The sequence below is a fragment of the Acinonyx jubatus genome, chromosome B1 (genome assembly GCF_027475565.1).
Source record: "Acinonyx jubatus isolate Ajub_Pintada_27869175 chromosome B1, VMU_Ajub_asm_v1.0, whole genome shotgun sequence".
NCBI lineage: Eukaryota > Metazoa > Chordata > Mammalia > Carnivora > Felidae > Acinonyx > Acinonyx jubatus.
Genome location: NC_069382.1, coordinates 42819921 through 42837154, shown reverse-complemented (window position 1 = coordinate 42837154; position 17234 = coordinate 42819921). Strand labels below are relative to the sequence as shown.

The following is a 17234-nucleotide window of genomic DNA, read 5'->3' as shown; positions in this document are numbered from 1 at the left end:
TTCCACGTAACTGGGCCTTGGAATTCTGCCCCATGCCTCCATACCCCACTGAGCCCCGCCACAGTTTCGAATTTTTCCTACATGGGAAGAGTCTCCTACCTAGTACAGTAGGCCCGTTTTACTCATGGGGGATACATTGGGTACCTAAACTACAGATAGTACCAAACCCTGTATACACTATGTTTTTTCCTCTACATACCAATGATTTGTTTTATCAGTTAGGTACAGTAAGAGATTAACAACAATAACCATAAAATAGAACTATTATAACATCATACTGTAATAAAGTTAAGTGAATGTGGTCTTTCTCTCAAATATCTCATTGTACTACACTCACCGTTCTTTTCTTTTTTTACTGTCTTTTTTTAAATTTACATCCAGTTAGCATATAGTGCAACAATGATTTCAGGAGTAGATTCCTTAATGCCCCTTACACATTTAGCCCATCCCCCCTCCTACAACCCCTCCAGTAACCCTCTGTTCTCCATATTTAAGAGTTTCTTATGTTTTGTCCCCCTCCCTGTTTTTATATTATTTTTGCTTCCCTTCCCTTGTGTTCATCTGTCACCATTCTTTTCGATGTGAGATGATAAAATGCCTATGTGATGAGATAGAGCGAGGTGAATGATGTAGGCATTGAGAGCTAGTATTAGGCTGCTATTGACCTTCTGACCATGTGTAAGAAGGAGACTCATCCCCTTCCAGGCTATGGTTGATCGCGGGTAACTGAAATTACAAAAAGACACATGGCAGATAAGGGGGGACTCCCAGAGTCCAGTGTACCCCAGCAACATGGTTTCTCAGAAGATACCACTCCAAAGGAAGTATCCTAAAAGGAGAGCACCCCAAAGACAGGGATGTTAAAACTGATTCTTTTGCATCTCCCACATAAAGTGCACCTTTGATATCTGACCCAATTTTTTGTGTCCTTGAGGACACTCATATGTATCAGTAGGAAGTCCCTGGGAAAATCTCCTTTTTGGTGGCGCCTTGGCTCCCCAGGAATGAGGGTGTCCCTTAGATTAGACCCACAGGCTGCCCACTGGTACCCGTGGCTCTACCCTTCTGCGTGTCACCCAAGCTTGCCTCTTGTGTTAATCCCTGGCAGTTCTGGGTTCTATGTGTAAGGGCCCTTTTGGTTTAGAACTTCCCTGTACCTTTTGGAGGAAGAAAAATTTTTGGTTCTACTTTCAGATTCAGAAATTAATCTTTAATCAGCCTAAAGCATTGTTCCTGGAGTGGAGCTTGACTGGATACGGGGACGAGGCAGGGGGAGATGGGTGTAAATACAAACACACACACGCACACACGGTTTTGCATGTAATTTCAAGGAGATCACAGTCTTCTGAAACCCTTCTTGCTAAGCTCAGATACAGAGTCCCTACTCTAGAAGTTGAAAATGTAGTCAACTTGACCTGGTTTTTAAAAAAAGCCATACTAATACCTTCCTCATAATAATATCCTCCAATACTATGGGGCCAGAGGGCAGGGATTAGAGGAGATAATTCACGTAAAGAGTGCTTAGCATAGTGTCTGACACATAGCAAGCAGTTATAATTGCTCGTTTCTCTGTTGAGGTTTGGATGATCTTAATGATTTTCATGAGAGCCTTAGGTAATAACAATACTAGCTTTGGGTTGCTATTATTTTCCCCAGCCTGTCATTTGCTTTTTAATTTGAAGGCAAACATTTAGAAGCTTTACTCTTATGTGGCCAAATCTGCAATCTTTATTTTGTGTGTGATTTCATTAATTACTTGGAAGATTAGACAGTCATCCTTTCGACAGAGCTTTGACAGATTCTGTTGCTTCTGGGTTTTTTTTCTCCCCATGGTTTGATTTTTATTATTTAGACATCTAATCCATCTGGAATTCGTCTTGGTATATGTTCTGGGGTAAGGTTTTAACTTGATCTTTTTCCCCATTGCCAACCACTTACTCTGCAACCACTAATTAAATATCCTTTCCTTCCCCACTGTATTATAATATCTTCTTTATCACATAATACATCCCCATATTTGGTAGTCTCTTTTTCTGGGCTTTCCATTCTGTTTCACAGAACAAGGATATGCCTATTTTGGCATAAATGTATCCTAATACCTTGTAGACCCAATCCCCTGTTTGACTCTGGTTTTTTTGTTTGTTTATTTTGTTTTTTAAGAATCTAAAATATGCTCACTTGTTTCTAAGTAAATTTTTGGAAAACAATGACAAATCCCAAGGAAAAAAAAACCCTAAGAATTTTTATTGCAATTGCATTAGACCTATGCATTAATTGGGTAATGTTGCCATCTTTAAATATTTAATTTAACCAACTTGAGACTTTGTAACATCTTTCCATTTATTCAGCTAGTTGGTTAGCTTTTGTTTATTAGTGAAGAAAATGAGTGATGTGTTAACATTTGGAGTTTTAAAAAATTTTAACATACACAAAAAGGACAGGTTTCCCTTCTCCCCACTTTGTGGTATGACAGGACATATAAAAGAACATATTTTCCTTCAATTTTCACACACATACAGTTTCAGAACCCAAATATGGCAGTTACATTTTTGCTTTAAAAAGGTAAAGGTCAGGGACACCTGGGTGGCTCAGTTGGTTAAGCATCTGACTCTTGGTTTCGGCTCAGGTCATGATCTCTCGGTTCATGGGTTTGAGCTCCGCGTCGGGCTCTGTGCTGACAGCATGGATCCTGCTTGGGATTCTCTGTCTCCCTCTCTCTCTGCCCCTCCACACTCACTCACTCACTCTCTCTCTCTCTCTCTCTCTCTCAAAATAAATAAATTAAAAAAAAAAAAGATGAAGGTTGGTGGTATATCATGTCAAGGAGTTTGCTTCTTCCTTTCCTTAGAAACACAGGAAGATTATCAGTCACAAAGAGTTACTGTCATGAAATCCCCACCCCCCACCCCACATCCCAAAGTGAGGATTTACATGGAGTGGGTACCCCGGTTATTTTGGATATTCCCTTCTTGACCCCCACCCCCATGAATCTCTGCTGTCCTTTCCAGTTGTCCTCCCTCTCTATTACCTTTCAACTTCTTAGTGACAATGTTTCATAAATTGAAAATGGGGACATGTATTTACAAGGAGAGCAGGTAGAATATTTTATATCAGGATGATCTCAGAAAAGCCGGGTCATGTGATCCGTGTTCTTCTAGTGTTCCAGGTGTATTATCTGGGAGATTTATTTTAGAGGTTGGGTAGAGGAGAGGGGAGGGAATAAAATGGCTGCAGGAGTAGGAATATTATTCTCTTTCGACTTCCTAAATTCCTTCAGTCTCTTTAACTCAAGCCTTAGATTCTACCCTCTGCCTAACCTAGGTAAATGAAGTAAAGTAGATCTCTCAAATTTGGGGTAATGTTCAGTATTAGAAACTTAAATTCGTAAACAACTTAGAAAGGGTTTCAGATGGTTTTCTTGTCTGAGGCTTAACATGTAGCACTGCCTGACTCAGAGGGTCCACTTTTCTTCATGCCTAATCTGCCGGAAAGGAATACAAATTCAACAGAAGAAAACAAAAAGTGCTAAATCAATAACAGTAATTTTACAAGATTGCCTACCTGTTTAACCGACTCTGTAATTGCAATAATGCTGTTTAGCAGGAAAAACCACTTTTATCTCCTAGAATGGAAGGTATTTCTAAATTTAAAGAGAGTTCACTGCTTTAATTGGATCTTTTGTGTTCATTTTTGGCTTCTTTTCAACTTTGGGTTTGTGGTAGTTGGTGGGAAGAATTAGGGATAATATTGGGGTTATTTTCTTCACTTGGAATGAACAGACCTAATTCTGCTTCTGTCTTTCATACTCAACAACTGTTTCTCTAACCCTCTTACATCCCAGGGCGGAGCTAAAGTGAACTTTCTCATAAAGTCAATAAACATACATTCATGCTGTCTGATAGGGATGAGAGAGAACTTCATAGAACTGGCTCTTAAATGATACTAGTTCAGTGTAAACACCATAAAATACATTTGTTTTTTTCCCCCCACCTCCCACTGAAGGCTGACACACTATTTAACTGCCATGTGGCAATTCTGCCGTCGGTCTGATCCTGAGCCAGGTTGAAAAGCATACTTTCTGGGAAAGTCAGACTTTACTTTTGTGATATGATGGACCTGACAAGAGTTGTTCACCAGCAGAAAGCCTGGACAAGGGTCTCTGAGCAGGCCCTAGGTGGGGAGCTTGGCCAAGTATTTAATGGATACAGTTTAGATCCCTTTTAATCTTTGTAGAAGTCTGGAAGAGTATTAACTAAGAGTAGCCAGACATAAATCTGGCTTTTCTTTAAAAAAAAATTAGGAGGTTCTCTTAGGGTACCTGGGTGGCTCAGTCGGTTAAGCATCTGACTTCAGCTCAGGTCATGATCTCACGGTTTGTGAGTTCAAGCCCCACATTGGGCTCTGTGCTGATGGCTCAGAGCCTGGAGCCTGCTTTAGATTCTGTGTCTCCCCCTCTCTCTGCCCCCACCCCACTGGTGCTATGTCTCTCTCTCTCTCTCTCTCTCAAAAAAAATTAAATAAACATTAAAAAAAAAAAAAGAAAGGAGGATGTCTTTATGATATAATGTGCAGTGTAAATATGTAGTATGAATTCTGATTTGGGAGTATTTGGGTAGTGGAGTGAAGATTGTAATTCTACAGGTGATTATAGCCTCTAGGTAAGAACATCTCATCTTGCAGGGTTGAGACTGTAACATTAACGTATTTGAATATGTCAGATGCCCTTATCCGCTTCATGTGATGTTGCCTCGTGCAGACATCAGCATGTTGTTGCCTGGTTAGACCGAGGTGGGTCAGGAAAGCAGGCCTCCTGCTGGCAGTGGCATTTCTCTGTGGCAGAGTGAGGTATTCTTAGTTGTGGCTTTCATGCCGGGTAAGCAGGAAGCAGGGACTGCAGCTGCAGTATATCGAGAGGAGTGTCTAGATTACGGAATGGCCAGCTACCTCGTGGCTGCGAAGACATTCTGCTTTCTTCCAGTCTGATACAGCGCCAAGAGTACTGACAGGAGACTGGTGTTCTAGATTCACTTCTGGCACCAATTAGCTGTATGACTTCAGGCAGGTGGTTGCCTTTTCTGCTTCAGTTACGTCATCTGCAAACTGAGAATAAGAAAACCTGCCCCGCTACTGGAGAGAAGGATTACAGGGATCAGATTGATCTAGGGTACTGTTAAACCATTACATCTTAGAGACCTCCTGAGGATGTTTAGCTTGGTGAGTGAGGTGAGAACATTCAGTGATCAGGTTGGTGGGGCAGCCACGTGCAGGGGAATTCCCTGCCACGTCTTGGAACCTCATCCAGCAAACAGCTCTCAAAAAGCAGGGCTGGGGAGTGGGAGACAGTCTATGGAGGTTCCACTGAGGCATGTCAGCCTAGCTGCTATTTGCCATTTCAGTTTCACCCAGGCCAGTGCTTTTTCTAAGTGCTTCAGAGCTGCCCAGCCACTTTGGTTACATCATCAATCTGGCATCTAATCTTAGTTGCATGGGATGTGTCTCTTGCTCACCAGATTCCTAAATTGTGAGAAAATACAGATATGTTGACGGGTTTGTCTGCCTGCCTGACCTTTTTGTTTTCTCTCTGCCTACTTCATCCCTAATTCCCTTGTGCCATCCTGGTCCTCCTGCCTTGCCTCCTCCACTCCCTCCACATCATTTCATAACCGATGCTTTTTCATTTCACTGGCTGGCACGAACTCGGTTTCCTTAGCAGTGGTTTTCTGGTCCTTCCACTGTCAAAGTGTTCACATCATGCTTGAGCTGCTTACAACTCTGATGCTTCCTGAACAAGTGCAGTGACAGCTAAGGACGTGCATTTCAGTTCTGCTTCTTTACCCTCTAGGGGAGAGGCTGTCCACTTTCTTTAGGTAGTTTGGGGCAGGGAAATTGGGTCCCAGTCTTCACTACTTCCCTTCCATCCCCCAGGTTGTTACCAGAATGATCTAAATGATCTAAATGGAAATGTTATTTACTTGCTCAAAGCCTGATGACTCCCCTCTGCCCATCCAGGCTCGGGGGCTACCCGGACACACAGATGGCTTTGTTTTTGTCCAGCACCATGTTGGCCTTCACAAGGTTCAAAATGATTTAAATTAGTAAGAATATTAAAGATCGGAAGATGGGTTATAAAACCCATGGTTTGGGTTTTTCTCAAAAGACTGGTAGATGGCAATGCTGGGCACCAGGAACTTGGTAGCGCTGCCCCTTAGCCACAGCAGTGTTCTCCAGATGACACAGCTGCCACTCTGGCCTTGTCACTCCCTTATGTTACCTAGGGAGGTTCTGGTGTTTGACACCTCCCCACCCCGTCGCCCGCTACAGGATCAAGTTCAACTTGAGTACTTGAGTTGAGATCAATGCTTTATGAGGTATACAGGATCCATACCAATTCCTTTAGGCCCCAACTACATCTGCCCCCACCTCCTGCCCCATGCCAGGCTTTCCCAGAATAGCTCTGCTGTGAAATGCTATGAAATGATTAGTTGTTTGCCTGTTTGAGTTTGCTCACCCGTACGTTTTATTATTTTTTTAAACGAAGAGACCCATCTTGCAGATCCCTCTGGAGCATCCATTACAGGCAAGGGATGTGCCTGGCTTGGCCACACCACAATTGTGGAGTGTTTCAAGGAAGTTACATTTTAGATTTTCATGGCCTATTGATCTAAAGCTTCAGTGAAGGGCAAGAAGAGAGGAAGGAACAGATGGGTTTCTTTCTGTGGTTTCGGTTGTTTCCAAGACAAATCCGTTGCATTAGGTTACTTGGTCATGTATTTGCAGACATTCTGCTCTCTGAAGCTGAGGATAGCAGCAAAATGGCTTACCTTGGTTGGGATATCTGTTTTCAAACATTGCCCATTCTTTCCCAGAATTACAGGAAAATTGATATGTCAGTTAGCCTCATTACTTGAACTTCTAGACAATAAAATAAGTTCAAGTTATTGAGTAATTACTTCCTTTATTGCTGTTCACATCAAGTCTAGGAGCTTGCAGTAGAGTGATGTTCAGAAAACTAGGCATTTGCTTCTCCAATTTCAAGAAATGGCTGTATAGGTTGGGCTTTATCTTACTGGGGTCATTACTTGCTCCAAGTTCCATTCTGTGCTGGTTCCAAAACTTGATTTCCCCAGGAGGAGTCAGGCTTTTGGAATTTATGTCATCCTACTCAAACTCATAAGATCTATCTATAAACTACAATATCCCTTTTCTGTTTATTTACTGAACACCTATTGAGTGTATGGCCCTGTCCTAATCTCTGGAGAAACAAAAATAAATCACAAATATGATGTGGTCCCTGCCATTTAGAAGCTTATGGTCTAGAAGTGGGACAGATAGGTAAACAAATACATTATATATCATATGCTAAGTGTAGGGTGACCTTACATCCTGGGGGCATCCTGGTTTGTGCTTGCTGTCTGGTGTAACTATTAATAGTGTCCCCTTTCGAAACCATCTAAGGGCCACAGTAAAAGTTTCTTTGAGAGGTTGGGGTATAGAGATGGTAGAAACAGGAGAAATCAGCCTGCTTTCTCAGACTAAACACTTGAGTTGGGTATTGAAGGAAGTTTGGGAAGTCAAGGTCTGGGAGCTCGAGGTGGGGGTAAGGGGGTGGGAATGTGCAGAACTCTACAGGAAAAAGAGAAATAGTTCCAGCAGCAGCAATTAGTCCAAGCTCATCATTGTTTCCCAAATTTATCCTGTGAAAGAAAATTCCGCAAGATACTTGGTAAAAATTCAGATTTCCAGGCCCTGGTGGTGATTTGAGTTAGTATTTTTAAAGAAGCACCCCAGATGATTCTGGGACATACTGAAAGTTCAGAACCAATTCTCTACTGATTATGGCTTAGGAATACAAAGGGCTGGGAGTAATGAGGAACAGGAACTGCAAGACTATAGCACAAGTCACCTATCAACCAGGTGGGATGCCCTCAGGTGGGAAAACCCTGAGGTAGAACTAGTTGGAAGACATTTGCAGTGGAGCTGTAAGAAACAGACAGTTTGGGAAGTATGTCAGTGACAGTGGGGATGCAGAGGAATGAAGATTTGAGAACTACCCAGGAGAAAGAATGAACAGGATGTAAGAAGACATAGGTGCCAGTTACTAATTTACAAGGGGGGGGGGGTTGGTAATATTATTTCCAGGCAACAAAACACGGGTCAAATCCAGGAACCTGGGGGAGTTTATAACCTGAAGGTTTATATGATGAGCCATAAACCTAAAAATACAAAGAACTGGATAATGTTGGGGTATATTTCATGACTTAAAAAAAAAAAAAAAAAAAAGACTCCTGCTTACTCCCCATCCTTGTAGTCTCCAGAACAATCCTGACAGTTGTGTTTCTCTCTGGAAAGGAGCTGGATGAATTCTAAAGCATCCTGACACCCTAATCCTTTTATCTAGACTTCAGGCAAACCTCTGCCTTTCTGTTATGGTAAGACTAAGTTATCTTATGGTAAGATAACTACCCTGCCTTATCTTACAGTATATTTGCTTTTGTTTTTGTTATCAAATGTGTAAGACAGTCATGACTCCTCAGCATTGACTCCCCTTTTAGGGGAGACTGTCTCTTGCAGTTTCAGCATGACTTTGTTCCTAAATTCTGAAGCTGCTCTCTCTGTGAGAACCTGCAACCACCTCACAGATTCACGGCGACTCTGGGAAATTACAATAATACAAGAAATGCCTTATACAGGCAAGGAGACCATGAAACCTGGTGTTTGTGGTTTGTGTCTGCCAGCTTCCTTGGTGCATTGGAGATTCTGAGGCGAGCAATCCCTAAACGGAAAATGAAGAAAATCCGAGGAGAGCTCTTCTATTTCCTTCTGCTTTCAAACATAAAGAGGGTTTTTATTTTGAAGGCTGCCTTCACCAGGCCTGTTGGCATACTTCTGAAGCAGTAAACGAAGTCAGAAATCAAAGATTTAGACGAAGTTATGAAGAGAAAGCCTCAAAAAGGAGAATGGGAAGCCGATCAGGCTGTAATTTCACAGGGGTAATTTAGCACCCTTTACCAAAGACCTGGCCCCAGAGCGTCCAGGAGTGCGGTTTGGGGAGGTACAAAGCATCTACAATTCCAGTCCTTGGCTCCTCTTGTAGCATTGCTGAGGAATTTCCAAATCCTGGGAGTGGTAGAGTCGGAGGTGAATAGGCCGAAATCTTCCACGCTGTCAATGTCAGGGAGGGGTAAAAAGAACAGGCAACTGCGGCCTCAAAGTTGTTTTTTTGTTTTTTTTTTTTAATAAGGGGCTTCACTTCTATGCGATCTAATGTCACAACGCCATTAAGTCACAGTAGCAAGATGAAAAAATAAGGGAAAGAGGAAAAGCCCAGCGTGCACGGACCCAGAAAATGGATCTTCCCAGCTCCCGCCGCTCGCTGAGCTGTTGGGGGCGCCTGGGTGTTCTGCCCGCCGGAGTCGCAGCGGGGCAGCCCCCTGCCCGCAGTCCGGGCGCTACCAGCACGGCGCCGCGGCGGGGGGATCGGGCGGGCGCGCCGCGGACTTCAAAGCCCTGGCGCCGCCTTCGCCCCCGCCCGCGCGCGCGAATAGTACGGTCCAAGGGGGCGGCTCCTGGGGCGCGGCTCCCGCGGCAGCTGATGCGCGCCCCGCCGGCCGGGAGGCGGGAGCCCGAGACCCCAAGACCCGAGCCACCCGGCGCCGCGGGCCGGGGCCCTGAGGAGGCCCCAGGAGAGGCATCTTCCCGGCGGGAGTCGCCCGGCGCGGGGGTGGCCGCGACCGCACCGTTGGGGAAGGAGGACGAGGAGGAAGCGGCGCTGACTGCCGGCCGAGAGGAAGCGCTCCACCCGGGCCCCCGACGGCGCTCGTTTAACCACATCCGCGCCTCCGCTGGAAACGCTTACAGGCGCCTGTCACCCGTTCCCTCCATTTTGAAAGGGAAAAAAGGCTCTCCCCCTTCCCCTACTCGTAGGAGCTGGAGCCGGAGGAGCCGCGCTCATGGCGTTCAGCCCTTGGCAGATCCTGTCCCCAGTGCAGTGGGCGAAATGGACCTGGTCCGCGGTGCGCGGCGGGGGCGCCGGAGAGGACGAGGCCGGAGGGCCCGAGGGCGATCCCGAGGAGGAGGACTCGCAAGCCGAGACCAAATCCTTGAGTTTCAGGCAAGTACACGCATCCCTGCCGAGATGCAGACGTGCTGCCATCCATCCATCTGCGGCTCATTCTGTGTGCGTTGTGTGTGGTCGCTCACCCGCGTAACCATTATCATGGCAATGCTGCGTCCCTGCCCGTAACCGGGTCCCCGCTGTGCATTCGAAAGTTCAGGATGTTTTGTCCGGTATTACCTTTCCTCCGTTTCCGTATGAGCTTTCAGAACCTAACCCGGAATCTGCAGTCTTCCCGCATCCCGGTCTGCTTCAGTCACTTTCTCTAACCTCCATCCCCCAGCCCCCGCCCCTACACACAAGAGTGTCATTGATCACACCGGTAGAACTTGGGGCCGTCCCTGTGGAGAAGAAGTCGCTCCCAGGCCCTCCTGGTGTCCCCTTGTGGCCCGAAAATGCAGCCTTGGTAAAGAAGGTCGCGTGATGACAGGCCCCTGGCAGCTGGTGAGAAATGGTGGTCTTTGCTGAGCTGCCACCGAGTGATTGAGGAAGGCAGGTGACAGCATTCTCAGCCTCAGGCCAAGTGAGTTCCAAACAGGTAGAGGCCTGCCAAAGAAAAAGGCATCATGGCGAGAGCTGGCTTAATTTTAGGGGGAGAGGGCAGTCTTAATTTTTAAACCTATGAGAAAGGATTCTTGTTAGAAAAGGAGTCTGTTGGAAAGCGCTTTTGGGGGGATGTCAGAAGAAAGGATGACCTCAGAAATAAATGGTGATGAGAAAAGCTCCGGAGGATGGAGGAGATATTCAGGGAGACAGGATGCCAGACAGAAGGCGGAGGAGGGCCCTGCGAGAAAACCCGCAGCAGCTCCCACAGGCCAGTCCTTGCTGAGGACTAGTGGGTTGTAAAGTTAGGCAAAAATGCTGGACTTTAGCCTTTTCGGATATGTAGGTTGTAAAGGGTGTCGGAAATACCGTTGAAAGTGGTAATTCCTCATTTTTCCCCCTTGGCAGCTCGGATTCAGAAGGTAATTTTGAGACCCCTGAAGCTGAAACACCAATCAGATCACCTCTCAAGGAATCCTGTGATTCATCATTAGGATTGGCAGCACCGGGGGCCAAAACCCAAGGTAAAGGAAGATTTTCATTTTCTGCCTCTTCTGTTTTAAAGTTTTGAGAATGTAAATGAGGGAAGGAAGAGTGTTAACTTAGGACCATTTAAAAAGCTTTTGATCGAGTACTTACTAAGAAAGAGCTGTTTTAAGGCTCCTGGCTTATTTGAAATATTTTTGTTTGTTTTAGGAATATGGTTTTCTTCCCAAGTGGTTTGTACATTTGCAGTTTGAGATTATCATTATCAAACATTCCTGCTGGGCCCTTCACCCTAAGCCCCTAAAAACCAAAAATGTGTGTAGTAATGCAGAGGTGAAGGTATGTTTAGATTTGGCTTCAGATGTTTCTCAGGCTAAGTCACTTTCTTCAGGGGTGTGTGTGGCTGGAGACAAAAATTATATGTAAGAGTGGACCTTTTTAGATAAGGAATCTTAAGCTGTTTCAAAATTGTTCACTTCTTCATCTGTATAGGAATGGTGAGCCTCTCAGTCTACCTAAGGAAACCTGGCACAGAGATGGTCTCCTAGCCCCTCAGAGCTCAACCTTGAGCCTGCCCTTCAACTACAAAAGCTTCTGATCCATTTAATTAGTAGAAACCTTTTTTGTCACACAGCCAGTTTTGAGTAAAATTTCACCTGTCCTGGTAGAGTCTGTTTATCTGTTCAATAGAGTGCGCTGTGATTCAGCAGTGAAAAAGTCTTGCTCTCACTGAGCTAACGTTATGGAGGGAAATGGATCTTTTAAAGGTTAAGCAAGATACACATGTCAGCTTGTCTTAAGTATTATGGAAAAAAATAAAGCAGGGGAAGGAGGTATAGGGTGCATGGGGTAGGGATAAGAGATGCCAAAGGGTAATTAGGCCGAGCCTTGCCAATAAGGGAACTTGAGCAGAGCCCTGAAAGAAGATTGAGGGAACAGCCTTGCAGATTCTTGGGGAGAGAACCTTTCCAGCAAAGGGAATGGCATCTGCAAAGGCCTGAAACAGGACCAGCCTGAGATGGGGTGAGGCCCCATAGTGGGAGGGTTTTGAGGACCAATGAAGAAGCCAGTGTGGATGGAGTGGTGACTAGGAAGGGAACAGTAGGAGCTGAAGTTAGATAAAGGAAAGTCTGGAACACTTTGTAATGATGCTTGGATTTTCTTTCTGAGTAAGATAGGAAGCCATTGGAGGGTGTGTTATCTCCCCAGGGCTGCCTTGACAAAGTAGAAACCCACAAACTCGGTGGGTTAAAACAACAGAAATATATTCTCTCACAGATTTGGAGGCTAGAAGTCCGAAATCGAGGTATCAGCAGAGCCACAGAGCCATGTTCCTTCCTAAGGTTCTAGGGAAAAATCCTTTCTTGTCTCCTCTAGCTTCTGGTGGTGGCTGATACTTCACGGTGTTCCTTGGCTTGTGGCAGGATAACTCCAGTCTCTGTCTCCTTCATTACAAGGCCATCTTCTTCCTGTGTATCTCTGTGCCTTCACATGACATTCCTTTAAGGACACTGGTGATTAGATATAGGGACCCTCCTAATCCAGTATGACCACATCTTAACTTGATTACATCTGCAAAGGTACTATTTCCAAATAAGGTCACATTCACAGGTATGGAGAGTTAGGGCTTCAACATATCTTTTTGAGGGATGCAATTTAACCCATAACAGCGCTTTGAGCAGAGAGATCATGTTTTGACATCCTTTTAAAAAGACATGAGGTGCCTAGGTGGCTCAGTTGGTTAATCATCCGACTGTTGATTTCAGCTCAGGTCATGATCTCACAGTTTGTGAGATTGAAGCCCGTGATGGCTTCTGCACCGAAAGTTCGGAACTGGGAGCCTGGTTCGGATGCTCTCTGTCTGTCTGCCCTCCCCCCACTTGTGCTCTCTATCTCAAAATAAACAAATAAACATTAAAAAAAAAAAGGCTACTTAACTGTTGTCTGGAGAAGGGACTCTAGCATGGATGTTGTTCTTCCATGTTTTCTCTTTTCCAGTGTCTGCCAGTGTCATCCTTCAATAGAGCCAGGTTATCCTGTTAACTAGTTTTTGACTTGATTATGACTTTTTTCTCCTAACGGTTACTGTATTTTATTGCTTCATAACTTCCTTACAGGTTGTTTGGGAAGTCAGGTTCTCTGTGAAAGACTTCATGATGGAGCTGGAATTATTGGTTCACTGATAATAATAATTATTACTTTTGTGGTTTGATTTTGCTTTGACTTGGGAGTTGTCTAATGCGTTTCCCCTGCTGAGAATTCAGCCATACTCTCAACAAACCCTGGGTAGCCTCCCTCCCTGCTTTTTTTTCCACCCTGGGTTGCTTTTCACCATTGTTTTAGGCAGAGACCGCATGGGAACAGGCAGGTTTATACATTGGAGAGCTCACATGTGGCGCTTAGCTTTGCACAGGGAAGATGCACTTGTTCTTCAAAGCTTCCTTTTTCTTCTGTCAAGATTGGCAGATCAGAAGAGAGATTTGAAAGCTGGAAAGAACTATTTTGAAGTTTTCCCATCAAATTTAATGCTCACGAGACCCATAAGTAGCGATTTGAAAGTCTCTTTGAATGTCCCTCAGCTTGGGCAGCTCCCTTCCTCACCATTCTGTCAGCTCCTAGTCTGATTCATCTTGACATATTCTTTGCTAATTGCATAGAGGCTCCTATGGCTAAGACCCCCCCAGAGCCATAGAGAACCTATTGTTTGGTCCTTCCTGTGCCACTGACTCTTTTTTTACATGTTTTGGTAACTTCTAGCTCACACTCTTTTTCTCTCTTCTTTTGAAAGATTTCTTTTTAGAGAGTCATGGACCAGGGAAGCTGTGTGGAGTAGATCATGATTGGAGACCATGTATTTGATGGGGTAATGGGGTAGGGTGTACAATCTAGGAGACTACCACCACATATTAAGAAATCTTTCAATTTGGGGGGCGCCTGGGTGGCTCAGTTGGTTAAGTGTCCGACTTCAGCCCAGGTCACGATCTCACGGTCCGTGAGTTTGAGCCCCGCGTCGGGCTCTGGGCTGATGGCTCGGAGCCTGGAGCCTGCTTCCGATTCTGTGTCTTCCTCTCTCTCTGACCCCTCCCCCGTTCATGCTCTGTCTCTGTCTCAAAAAAAAAAATAAATAAATAAAACGTTAAAATCTTTCAATTTGGGGTTTTGTTTTATTTTTAATGTTTATTTTAGAGAGAGAGAAAGAGAAAGGGCAAATGGGGGAGGGGCAGAGAGAGAGGGGGACAGAAGATCTAAAGCAGACTCCATGCTGACAGCAGAGAACCTGATGTGGGGCTTGAACACACAAAATGTAAGATCATGACCCGGGCCAAAGTTGGATGCCTAACTGACTGAACCACCCAGGTGCCCCTGGAGCCTTTAAATAATAGGATGATTGTATTTCAGCCTGGTAGTATTCTGCCTTTGAGAGCTCCTTCTGCCCAACGTGTAGAGTTAGCCCAGAGTCTTGTTGATGGCCTTGTTACACATACAGAGTAAATATAAAAATACAACCAAACACAGGTCTGACCAGGGAAGATATCAGTGGACCAAAATTCCTGGAGACACATTTCTTGTTGAAGTCTTAACTTCTGAGCTTGGATGGTCCTCTTTCTCCCAAATTGTTGATTATTTGGCTCCTGATAAAGTTAGTCTTTCATATATCTTTGGTTCCAAGACATAGTGGGATAGCAGGTAGAAATGATATAAGACTGTATCATTTTGGGGGATTATTTATGAGTTAGTCAGGGGTTAGAGTTAACATACATAAAAGATACTGGCTTCCTGGTATATTATGGTCCCCCAATGTATGGGTTGTATCCCACCCCAACTTCCATATGATTCTTTGAACGCAGGGAAACATCTACACCTATTTGAAGTTAATTTTCTTTTTATTGGAAGTTTTTGGGGACTTACAGTATCTGAACTCTGTCTTAACACTCCTTAATTGTATGCCATTCTAGGAATGAAACAATGGATGAGGTTGTGGGGATTTTTTTAAGCCACAGACAGAAGCTGGCTTCGGACTAACTGGTAAAATAAAAGTTTAGCCAAAGAGGTTCCTTGAAAATACCAGAGTGGTGGCTGTAATACTGGGGCTGGTAGTTCTGTGTTTGCTATCTGTCTGCCTCCCCCAACAAAGAGTGTTTAAGCTGCTACTGTTAACTGTTCTTTCTTTTTGCTGGGGGATGTATCAGTGAGGAGATGGCACGTACAGAGGACTTCTGAAAGCGGTACAATCTCAAGTTCATCCCCTCCCCACTTTTTTGTGTGTGTGTGCTTATGGACTATGGTTTTGTCCATTGTCTTAGACTATAAAAGCTACAGTGAGTGGATGTCCTGTGCTACTAGAAGCTACTAGAAGTCTCCCTGCCACACATATACCTTTATATGTATATACATATACATATATGTATATATGTACATACCTTTCTTTGAGAAAGAAAATCTTAATTCATGCTGAAGCTCTTGTGTATGCCCTTGGAACAGCTAGTTAAATCTACCCTGTTTGATATGTTAATTAGGTGCCTTTTCAAAGACTCACTGTAGTCCTCCAGAATAGAAGGAAAGAGATAAACAGGATCAGTCCACAGATGTTTACTGCTGGAGGCCTGGTGGGGAATGCAGAGTTGTTTATTGACACAGTTTTGGTAGTCTCGATCAGGAATCAGCAGACTGTGGCTCACAGACCAAATGTGGCCCTGTCTCTTGCTCTGACCGATTATTGTTTTGTCTGGGAGCTAAGAATTGTTTTTACATTTTTAAGTGCTTGAAAAAAATTGTGACGTGTAAAAATTATACGAAAGTCAAATTTTAGGGCCCGTAAGTAAAGTTTTGTGGGAATGCAGCCACACTTGTTCGCTTAGGTGCTGTCTGTGGCTGCTTTCACACTAAAACAACAAGGTTGATTACTTGGAACAGAGACTGTGTAGCTGGCAAAAGCCTAAAATGTTTACTGTTTGGCTCTTTACAGAAAAGTTTGCTGACGTAGATCCACACCTAGGACAATTTTGATAAAAATATAAAGCTTAAGTAATTTGGGCTAACTTTCAAGAAAGCAGCAAGGCTATATACATGATTAATTAACATGAACTGTGGCACCTGGTGCCATTAGTGCAGGCCTGTATGCTTAGGTAAGACTCTAGGGAAAGGCTGGTTTGGGCTGGCTGTTTGTCTCCCTTACAAAACACAAATGTCATTGGTCTGTCAGTGTACTTGCTTTTTAATTGACTGTGAGATCCAAGGAGTTATGAAAAATGGAAATTAGAGAAGAATGAAGAGAACTTGGGAATCATTTAATAATATAAATACAAATATATAACTTTTGACTTTTGCCCATTAAGTGTTTTTTAATAGTTTTAATTTAATATAATAGTTTTAATTGGGTGTTTTAGAATTTATTTGACAGTTGATATGGTATATTGTTGGTATATGCTATATGGTTGAAATGGTATATTTATTGGATTGTTTTAGACTGTGCATATATAAGACCTAGAATGCAGATCTTGTTAAAATGTAAGACTTAGGTTTTCAATTCTAAGGCTTTGAGTTACATGTACAAGAAAATATGCAGGGGCACCCGGGTGGCTCAGTGGGTTAAGTGTCTATCTAGCTCTTGACTTGGGCTCAGGTCATGATCTCAACAGTTCGTGAGTTTGAGCCCCATATTGTGCTGTGTGTTAGCTGTGCAGAGCCTGCTTGGGATTCTCGCTCTGCCCTTCCCCTGCTCATGTGTGCACACTGTCTCTCAAAATAAATAAATTAAAAAAAAAAAAAGAAAATACTATACAGACATTTTTCATTAGGTATTTATTGAAGTGTTCCAGTAAAATTCATGAGTATGGTTCTCCTAAGGATTTAGTTTAACATCCTCTCCCTGCCCCTACCACAAGGATTGCTTTATTAGAATTTCCTAGAAATGATGGGACTAATAAGGACCCTTAATGTTACCTAGCCCAAAAGTTTAACCCATGTGGCTCCTTTGACAATATCCCAAACCAGTACTTTTACTTTTATTTTTAAATTTTTGATGTAATTAGTTCTTTCATAGTTTAAATTTGTATATTCTATTATTATAAGATCTTTAAGGCTTGGAAAC

At 43.8% G+C, this 17234-nt stretch overlaps 1 protein-coding gene across 16 annotated transcripts in view; it reads left to right on the top strand.

The window, feature by feature from the left end:
- TACC1 (transforming acidic coiled-coil containing protein 1) overlaps positions 1-17234 on the top strand; it is a 120412-nt gene that overhangs the window by 52807 nt on the left and 50371 nt on the right. For 8 of the 16 annotated variants that reach the window (XM_015076065.3, XM_027070814.2, XM_053216573.1 and 5 more), the window contains exons 2-3: positions 9925-10111; positions 11066-11181. The exons of 2 other annotated variants lie outside the window; for them this stretch is intronic. In XM_015076065.3, the coding sequence (XP_014931551.3) occupies positions 9951-10111; positions 11066-11181 (277 nt within the window). In that variant the 5' untranslated portion in view covers positions 9925-9950. The remainder of the gene's footprint in view (positions 1-9924; positions 10112-11065; positions 11182-17234) is intronic. 6 more of the 16 variants (XM_053216575.1, XM_027070833.2, XM_027070849.2 and 3 more) reach the window with 2 other exon arrangements.